This window comes from Sceloporus occidentalis, unplaced genomic scaffold (assembly GCF_023333645.1).
Source record: "Sceloporus occidentalis isolate IW3139 unplaced genomic scaffold, rSceOcc1.0.p SCAF_2, whole genome shotgun sequence".
Taxonomy (NCBI): Eukaryota; Metazoa; Chordata; class Lepidosauria; order Squamata; family Phrynosomatidae; genus Sceloporus; species Sceloporus occidentalis.
Genome location: NW_028316982.1, coordinates 146,013,769 through 146,023,665, shown reverse-complemented (window position 1 = coordinate 146,023,665; position 9,897 = coordinate 146,013,769). Strand labels below are relative to the sequence as shown.

The 9,897-nt window shown below is 48.3% G+C and overlaps 1 protein-coding gene across 1 annotated transcript; it reads left to right on the top strand.

The window, feature by feature from the left end:
* Nucleotides 1–2,193: 2,193 nt before the first annotated feature.
* LOC149319117 (BTB/POZ domain-containing protein KCTD12-like) lies at nucleotides 2,194–8,572 on the top strand. The gene has a single exon (XM_089511137.1). It carries the CDS (start codon nucleotides 2,282–2,284, stop codon nucleotides 3,347–3,349), a length of 1,068 nt encoding a protein of 355 aa, XP_089367263.1. The 5' UTR covers nucleotides 2,194–2,281; the 3' UTR covers nucleotides 3,350–8,572.
* The last annotated feature ends 1,325 nt before the right edge of the window (nucleotides 8,573–9,897 follow it).

Genomic DNA, 9,897 nt, shown 5'->3' with positions numbered 1-9,897 from the left:
CAAGCCATGGATGCTTGAATCCATTGATAAATAAATATGTGGATAAACAAAAGGTAAGGAATAACAACAACAACAACAACAACAACAACAAACAACCCCCCACTATGTTTAAAATTTGCTCTGAGAGCCTTTGTGGCTGATGAGAGGGGTATAAATACGTGTGTGTGTGTGTGTGTGTGTGTGTGTGTATAAAGGGGAAGTCTCTAGGGAGGTCAGGAAAGCACCCAACTCTGTATCCTTCCCTTTGCCAGATTGGCAGTGGTTGCTTGTGCAACCACTTTTTGTGCAAGAAGAAAAGTCCTCTCCTGGGACTGGGAGCTTCTCTGATGGCTGGAAGGGAGCAGCTGAGGTCTGCTTCTCCTGCTGACTACTAGTCAGATGTAGTCCATTTATTCTGCAGCAGTAACTCAGTATGCTGACTTCAGATGCTGTTGTTGATGTTGACTTTTGACTCATGGCAACCCTGTGGATTGAGACACACCTCCAAGAGCCCCTGGTCCTCAATCTCTCTGCTCAGGTCCTGCAGGCCCAGGCCTGTGTCCTCTCTCATTGAGGCTAACCCTCTGGCATGTGGTCTTCCTCGCTTTCTGCTGCCTTCCATCTTTCCAAAACAAACAAACAAACAAACAAACAAACAAACAAACAAACAGCTTCATTTATATACCACTTCATACCGAACTAGCAGTGTCTAAGCAGTTTACAACTGTAAGCTAAACACAGGGTGACCAGAGGTTCTGACCACAAAGGAGGACAAGGCACTGCAAAATGGAGGCCGTTCTAGAAAAATGGAGGCTGTTACAAAACAGAAGCCCAAAACACTCTCATATATATATATATATATATATATATATATATATATAAAGTTCATGCTTCTTAGACTGTGTCCACATGGCAGAAAGAATCTGGTTTGACACCACTTTAACTGCCATGGCTCCATGCTGGGAACTGTAGTTTGCTGTGGCCCCAGAGCTCTCTGACAGAGAAGGCGGAATAAGCAGATCACAAAACTAAATCTAATTCCATAGCATTGAACCACGGCAGTCAAAGCGGCGTCAAAGTGGACTTAGTGCCATGTGCTCACAGCCTAAGAAGCCTGAATTCATATTCTCATGAGTGCTCTGAGCTTCGATTTTGGAGTGTCCTCCATTTTCTGGAGCGTCCTCCCTTTCTGTGGTGCCTTGTCCTCTTTTGGGGTCAAAATGGAGATGGTGGAGTCCCTCTTGGGCTGGTGGCTGAAAGGTAGGCCATGACTTGGAAAAGGAGGGTCCCTTTCTCAATGATTCTTGATGAAGTGGGCAATGGAGGGTGGCTGCCTCTGAAAGGAGAGGCTTTGCACTTGGGGAGGGATGTCTGGCAAGGCAAGGCTGGCTTGTGGCAAGCTCTCCCAGCTGCCCTCCTCTCTCCTCCTTGCCTTCCTGTTGCAGTCCAGGGAGGGCACCCTCTGAAGATGATAGCCTCCTCCTCCTCCTCCTCCAGAGCCCTGTCTGGGAAAAGGCATCCCTCTTAAGCTGATTTGCAGAAAGGGAGGCAAGCTGCTCTGCTTCTCAGGCCTCCCGCTGGCTTCCCCCCCTCCCAGCCTCCAGCAAGGCAACACCAGGAGAGAACTACACACACACACACACACAACAATGCCACCTGCACTGGACTTAGCATTCATGTCAAGAGAGGGGGGCAGGACAGCAGGGTGGCCCTTGATGCCCCCTGGGCAGAGCCCTCATCTGGGGCAAGAGGGGGCCGGGTCCTGTGTGTGTTTTGCCCCAGGGAGTGGTCCCTTGGCCACAAGGGCTCCTTCCTCTTCCTCCTCTCGGGGGATGCTTTCCTTGCCCATCTCCTGCAATCACGGGTGCTGCTTGTAGTGCCATCTGAGGAAGTGGACTGAAGCCCAGGGAGGCTCCTGCTGCCAAGGCCTGTCTGTCTGTCTGTCTTTGGGTCAGTGAGTCTCAAAGGCGCTGCAGCTGGGTCTCTCTTGTGAGAATGGGGTTGGGGCGCTTGGGGCTCTGCTTGCTGTGTCCGAGGGAAGGAGGGAGGGAGGGAGGGCTGGGCTCTGCTCTGCGAGGGAAGGAGCAGCAGGAGGAGGGCCCTCCGACGTCAGCGGGGCCCGCCTTCCCTCCCCCTCCCTCCCTCTCTCTCTCTTCATAAGCGCAGCCTTGCTGTCATCATCATCATCATCATCATCATCATCTCTGAGGAAGAGGAAGGCAAAGAAGGAGCCTAGTCAAAGGCACGTCGGGGGTCGGGGGAAGAGAGAGGGAGAAGGAGAAGGAAGGCGAAGGAGGGCGGGATGGCGCTGGCGGAGAGCACCCGGGGGCTCCCCAACGGAGGGGGCGGCGGGGGAGTCCGCTCCCAGCCCCCGGAGGCCACGCCGGGCTCCGTCGGAGGCAGCGCCAGCCTCTCCTCTTCCTCCTCTTCTTGGCCGGAGATCGTGGAGCTGAACGTGGGCGGCCAGGTGTACGTGACGCGCCGGGGGACGGTGCTGTCTGTGCGGGGCTCCTTGCTCTGGAGGATGTTCTCCGAGGGGGGGAGCTCCACGGGCTCCTCTTCCCTCCCCCGGGACTCCAAGGGCCGCGTCTTCCTGGACCGCGACGGCTTCCTCTTCCGCTACGTGCTGGACTACCTCCGCGACCAGGAGCTGGTGCTGCCGGAGAGGTTCCCGGAGAGGGGGCGCCTCCAGAAGGAGGCCGAGTACTTCCAGCTGCCGGACCTGGTCCGACGCCTGGCCGCCAACACCAACCCTTCCTCCTCCTCCTCCTCCTCCTGGGGTCCTTCCTCGAGGGCTGGGCTGCCGCCGGGGCTGCTGAGGGAGGCCTCGCTGTGCGCGGAGGAGGCGGAGGCTCCGGAGCAGGGCCCCTCTCCCAGCCCTTCCTCCTCCTGCTCCTCGACGGGGGCCCCGCTCTTGGCCGCCTCGCTCTCCCTCGACGCCGCCGCCGCCGGAGGAGGAGCGGGGGCGGGGGCAGGGGTCTCGGGCGCCCCCCGTCGGTCGGGGTACATCACCATCGGGTACCGGGGCTCCTACACCTTGGGCCGGGAGGCGCAGGCCGACGCCAAGTTCCGTCGGGTGGCGCGGATCACGGTCTGCGGGAAGACGGCGCTGGCCAAGGAGGTCTTCGGGGAGACCCTGAACGAGAGCCGCGACCCGGACCGCCCCCCCGAGCGCTACACCGCCCGGTACTACCTCAAGTTCAACTTCCTGGAGCAGGCCTTCGACCGCCTCTCCGAGGCAGGCTTCCGCATGGCCGCCTGCTCCTCCACCGGCACCTGCGCCTTCGCCCCCGAGCAGCCCGGGCCCGGCCCCGGCCCCGACGACAAGGTCTGGGCCAGCTACACCGAGTACGTCTTCTGCAGGGAGTGAGAGGCACCCAGGGACCCTCCCATGGAGCCCCTTCGACGGCAGGGCTCCAGGCCAGGAGGACATGCTTTCTTCATGGAGGAATGACCCGCTTCGACGACGCTCTCTCAGCCATGGCTCCAGGGGAGAAGATGCTGGCCTTCGTTGCAGAAATGACCCACTTTTGACACTGCTGTGACATCCCTGGCTGGAGGCAGGGGATGCTGGGGTTTAGAGTGCCCCACAAGACACACTGAGGAAGAAGTATAACCCACTTTGCCACCGCTTTCGCTGCCCTGGCTGAATGTCAGGGAGTTTGGAGGACTGTAGTGTTTGTGAGACTGTCATCAGACCACAATAAACTACACTTCCCAGGATTCCCTGGCACTGGGTCAAGGCAGTGAGAGCAATCCCGAGCTGGATTGTGTCTGCAGTCTGTGTCTTCTGAGGATGCACCGCCCTGGGAAGAGTTTAGTACATTTAGCATTTAGTACATATTCTATGAGCTTTTAGTAACGTCGAATAATCTTGGCTTCACCTGCCAAGGCTCAATGCTGGGGGATGCTGGGACCTGTTGTTTGTGCTCACCTCCTCCATCAGAGAGCTCTACAGCAAACTACAGATCCCAGGATCCCTGGCAGTGAAAGCAGTGGCAAAGTGGCCTCTTCCCAGCCCATCCCTGGGGCCTCCTTAGACCCCTCTTGGAAAGGGAGCCATGGAAAGAGGGGCAGAGGACTTGGATCTCTGCCTGCAAAGGGACTGTTGCTCTCTTCCAAGAACAGCATAGAGATAGATGGCCACCAGTGGCCTCTGCTTCTCTGCAAGTGTCTCTCACACATCACAGTTGTAGCAGGTGGCTGGTGCCGCCTTCAGGGTAGCAGGTCCAGGGAATGCTGGGATGGATGGTTTAATAAGGGGGACCAACCATTGGCCAAACTGTAAGTCCCAGGAGTGTAGTATAGAAAGGGATCCCAGGAGGCAGAGAGGCCACCTTTGCTGCCCACTAGGCTTGGCAGCCCTGCCCTTCCTCCGCCTACAAAGAGTGCCTCCCTCCTGTTACTCCATCTCTACACTCCTGGCCTGGGTTTTCCTCTTCCTATCTTTCTGCAGTGGCTCAGCCACCTTCCCTTCCCCTTGTATCCAAAGAATGCCTTCTGGGCTGGAAAGGATGCTCCTCTATTATCTCTGTCCCCAGGTATAATGGTGAATCTCTCTCTGCTTTTTGACAGGAGACTCTCCCTTGCACCTGGCTGTATAGAAGCAGCGGATCTCAGCCTTCTTTGGTCCTCCAGATATTTTAGAGTCTAAAAATCTAGACTCCAGCTCCCAGTATCTGTCATCGTTGGCCAGGCTGTTTTGTACTTCTGGGAGTTGAAGTACGAAACAGCTGGAAAGCGAGAGGCTGAGCATCCTTGTCTAGAGCTGCTGCTTTGGCCACCTGTATTTTTTGGCATCCTTTGCGCTATCCTCTTTGCAGGCTCCTTCTGCAAAGGACAATCTGAGCGGCTTACAATTAAAAAATTCCATACAATCCAAATTAACAAATGTTGGACTGATAACCGCCATCAGCCCAGTCAGGGATGATGGGCGTTGCAGTCCAGCAGCACCTGCAGAGCCACAGGCTGTCAAGGGTCTCTTCTTTGCCAGGCTCCTCTGCTCCTGCTCCCACCTTCTTTCTGCATCATGGCGAGAGGCCTGCTGTTTTTGAGCAGTTGTTCCCTGTCCCCAGAAACTCCTGAGACACGAACATTGTGGAGTTCACAGCCATATTGGTTTTTGGGGAGAGATTCGGATGGAATGGAGCACTGGTTTGCAACAAGGTCCTTTTGACGCTATTCCTCTCCCCGTCACACAGGAGAAAAGGGAGGCCATGTTTTAGGGGGGATTTTCGTGTACCGTTTTGTGTACCATTTTATCCTCTCTCCCTCCTCTACCATGTGCCAAAGCCTTCCCTTTCTTTCAGATCTCTGAAAGCTGCACGGACATAAAGTGGGGTGGGTCAGAGAAGCCGGTGTCAGCCATCAGAGCCAGTGCTTTTGGATTTTTAAAACCACCTGAATGACTGGACCCTTCTTCCAGGAGCCAGGATCTTCAAAAGCACCAAGCAGCAGTCCTTTAGAAATGGAGGGTGCTCTCCTTAACCCAGTTCTCAAGGAAGACGTCAGTGAAGAAGACTCCTTAAATGAACATAACCATATTACTGATACTTATGTGTGTTTATAATATACATATATATATATATTTTTAAAAAGTCAATTGCACATGGTTTATCCTGAATCTAGATTTGCTAAAGGTGGAGGTAAGGTGTTTGCTTCCTCAGACCATAACCATATCCACGTGTTGTTTGTGTAAACAGCGTGTCTGCTTTGGGGTGAGTGAGTGGGGTATTGTGCGCCCATTCTCCAAATGCATGTTGCCCTGCTGTTGCTGCCAGTAAAACCTCTGCAGTCGAGTGCCTCCTGTACTTATGAAGAGTTTGGGAAAGCTGCATTTGAGGACTGCAGCTCCCAGGATCCCCAGAGAGCAAGCCATTCTGGCTGGAGGAATTCTGGGAGTTGTAGTTCCCTGTTTGTAGGCTCTCTTGTGTGACCCAGAACTCATTGCTCAAGTACAGGAGGTGCTCCAACTTCGTGAGTTATGGCCACTTTGGCAGGACAACTTGGGGCTCTACTAAAAACACCCTCTTTGCACAAGTAAGGCATGAATAGGCCAGCGGAGATCTTGGCTTCTGAGAAATATCGCAGATGGACAGATCCCATTAGTGTTGCCTGCAACTGTTTAATGTTTTCTGGTTTGATGTCCTCAAGGCGAAGTCTAACGCTTGTTTGAAGAGTCTGTTGTTGTCAGTTTCCCGCTTCACCTTGGATTTTTAAAAAAGTGAAGGTTATCAGTTTGTTAGGTAGGCCATTTTGCTAAATATTAAGTCTGAGTGGCCTTTTGGCTTTCTCTCAAAAGGGGCAATGGCAAATTTAGCTCTGGTGTAGCATGAGCTATTCTTGTTTGCTATAGGAAAGGTTCTCTTTTAAATAATCCAGATATTTGAATCCTTATGTATTTAGGAAATTTGGCTGATACCTTCTGTCTAGGAAGGTACCACAGCACAGAAGCACAAATTATTATTTCCCTCTCTGGGTAAAGGGACTGATGTTTTATTTTTCCCACTGAGCCGTTGAAGATCTCAACACAAAAGCACATTTTTCCTCTTGACCAAAAGGCGTTGTCTGTTGTTAGTTCCCCAGGGTTCCTTTTTTTACACAAACCAGTCGTTCAAATGTTTTTCAAACGATGTACATTAAAACATAACATTTTATGTGTTCCGAGTTAGTTTCTTAAAAGCCACATCTTGATTTTAGAGCTCCAGAGTTATGGATGTTTGTATTCTAACCAAAGACTATTTTTATTGCGTTTTAAATTTTAATCACAAACACAGGCCACATACTGCCAAGCTTTTCCCTCAAAGGATGCGGTTCCCTTATTTGAGTAAAAGAGACCAGCATTCACTTGTTCGGATTGTTAAAAACAAATGAGGGTTTGCATGTAATGGTAAATCCTGATTTAGCACAATAGTTTGGCACGATTTGCGTGCGCAGAAAGGAACCTGAGCAAAGCCTCAGATCCTCTCCAACTCAACTGGGAGAAAGGATAAACTAGGATTCAGGTTTTTTTTCTTGATTCCTGGCTTGTAGTTATGGGCAAACAGGGAATTGTGTTTTGAAATAACCTGGTTAATTGTTGAACAAAGCCAACCACAAATCTGGATTTGTTTAGGTCGATTTTTTTTTAAACAAGTGCATGTTAAACATGAACTTTATTGGTTCATATGTAGTGACAAGTCAGGGATTGGGCAAAGCAAAACTAAATCATGGTTTGTTTCTTCCTCAGGCTGTGCAGGAGGTGGAAAGAAGTGGTAAGGAGTGTTCAAGCCCATTCTCCTTATGCACATAATAATAATAATAATAATAATAATAATAATAATAATAATTTGTTTTATTTATATACCGCTATTCCAAAGATCATAGTGGTGAACAACAAGTAAGCTAATTTGCAAGTAAGCTAATTATAATTAAGTAATAACCCTGATCTATGGTTTAGCACAGAGGCTGGCCACCTTTATACATGTTGCTGAACTGCAGATCCCATCAGCCCTAGCCAATGTTGAAAAATGCTGGGAGCTTCATTTGGTAGTGTCACATGTGAATACAATGAAAATGAGAGCCTTCCCTTTTTTTAGCTGAATGTGTGGCTGCCATTTAGATTGTTAACCTGACATTCTTGTGAAGTGAGTCAAGTTCATCCAGTCATGCATCCATAGAAGAGCATCTAGTATTTTTGTTCTGTGGGAGATAATTTTGAATTGACATATTATTTTTCCCAAAAGAAGCATGAGAGGCAGAGAGAGAGTGAGAGAGAGAGAGAAAAGAGAGTGAGAGAGAGAAAAGAGAGAGAGAGAGAAAAGAGAGTGAGAGAGAGAATGCTTTCAAATAAGGACAAGCAATAAGCTAGCATTGGAAAGCTGGGATTCCAGGAGAGATTGTACCCAGGTTGTCCTATGCCTTACTCGATAATAATTCCATTTGTGCATATTTTAGCTATAATGCCAGTCTATTGATTGCAATTAAATATTAAAAATGTCTTTCCTGAGAGTCATTTAGTCTTTTTCTAGTTTTTGTTGAGTAACGCTCTCTGAAGTATGTTTTCTAAAATTTTGTATACAATCCAGTTTCCAGTAAGTGCTTAAATTTGCTCTAAGTTGTTGTTTTTTTTCCCTTCCTGGTTTCTTTTTTCTAAATGAATCTTGTACTGTAGCTTATTAAGTCTGTCATAAGAGTTATGAATGGAGGTGGTTTAAAAATTGAATTTGTGACTTAACGTGTACATAAAGTGTATAAACATTTTACACGGATCATTTAGTTTTTTATTCATTTACTAGTGCTATACAGATTTTCATATGCTGTACCTAGACACGCAGAGTTCTTTCATATTAATCTGTGATGCTGTACCTCTTTATACAGAGGAAGGCCAGAGTACAAACATTGGCAAAATTGTAGAAGTATGTTTGTCTACTCTTACTTGCTTGAATGTGAATTAACAGCTAATCTTCTGGTGGTTAAAATGCAACCCTCAAATGAAGGCTCATGTATTTTGATTAGTGAATGTTTATTTGCTATAGCAGGCTTATCCTAAAGCGCCCATTATTTTTAAAATACGAATAGGTACAATAAAATGAATTAACTATTAATTTTGTAATGGTTGTGTTCTGTTTTAATTCAGGTTGCATTGTGCGATATTGGCATTTCGTGAGCAGATGAATTAATAAGAAAAGATAGTCAAGTACTTTAGCCAGACATTCATAACAATTCCTTAACCATTCGCTTGATGTAAGAAAGGGCAGATCTGAGAGGTCAGTTAAGGCTTTGGTGTTATGCACACTTATTTACTGATTTGTGGTTGTATTTTAAAAGAAATTATCCTACTTTTCAACAATAACAACTATAAGGTCTTGCAGAGTATCTTATAAAAATTAGTAATTAATCCCAGCCCTCAGGTTTACAATTTAAAAGACACATGGTGAAAGAAAAAGGATTGAGAGGGGCGAGGAAAAACATAAAATGATGATGTCTGATTCAGTTGCCCAGATGGCAAATGAGGGATCTTTCACATGGCATAGTTCCAGCACTATGATTCCACTGCCATTGGCATGTGTCCATTCTATGAAATCCTGATACTTGCAGTTTGTTGTTGTCGTGTTCCTTCAAGTCATTTGCGACTTATGGTGACCCCCAAAGTGGAACCCATCATGGGGTTTTCTTGACAAGATTCATCAGAGGAGGTTTGCCATTGCCATCCTCTGAGGCTGAGATATAGTGACTAGCTTGAGATCACCCAGTGGGTTTCCATGGCTGAGCTGGGATTCGAACCCTGGTCTCCAGAGTCATAGTCCAGCACTCAAACCACTACACTACTCTAATCTCTACTTGAAGTTTAGGGCGGGCAATGTTGAATTCTTAGCTCTAGTGCCTCAGTAAACTCAGTAAACACACACCGCCAGATCTCACAGGATCCAGCTACGGCATAGTGGCATCATAGTGCTGTAATTGTTTAGTGTGGAAGGGCCCTGATTCTGGATCAGACTGTGCTTAGAAGCCCTTTAACACTACAGAATTATAGTGCAACGATTCCACTTTAACAGCCATGACTTCCTTTTTGTAGGAGCTCTCTGGCTGAGAATTTTAAAGACCCCTTCCAAAACTGCAATTCCCAGGATGAATCCATGGCAGTTACAGTAGAATCACAGGCTATGCCTGTGTTGTGCAAAAGGGTATCTAGTTTATACTGCATATCTCTTCTTCTGCTTAGGTGTTCTTTGCTGGCCGGTTCCTCTTTTTCTTCTACTATTTCTCATTTTCCTTTCTCTAAATGAGTATGTCTGTCTCCCTCTCATGGCATGGTTCCTTAAATGCCCTTTGGGTCACACTCACAATAGGATGGTAGCAGCAGCTCACCAAACTCATGATTGTGCTTCTCCCATTCTTTTAGGGAAGGATGGTTGGAGATGCCCAAGATGGGACCAC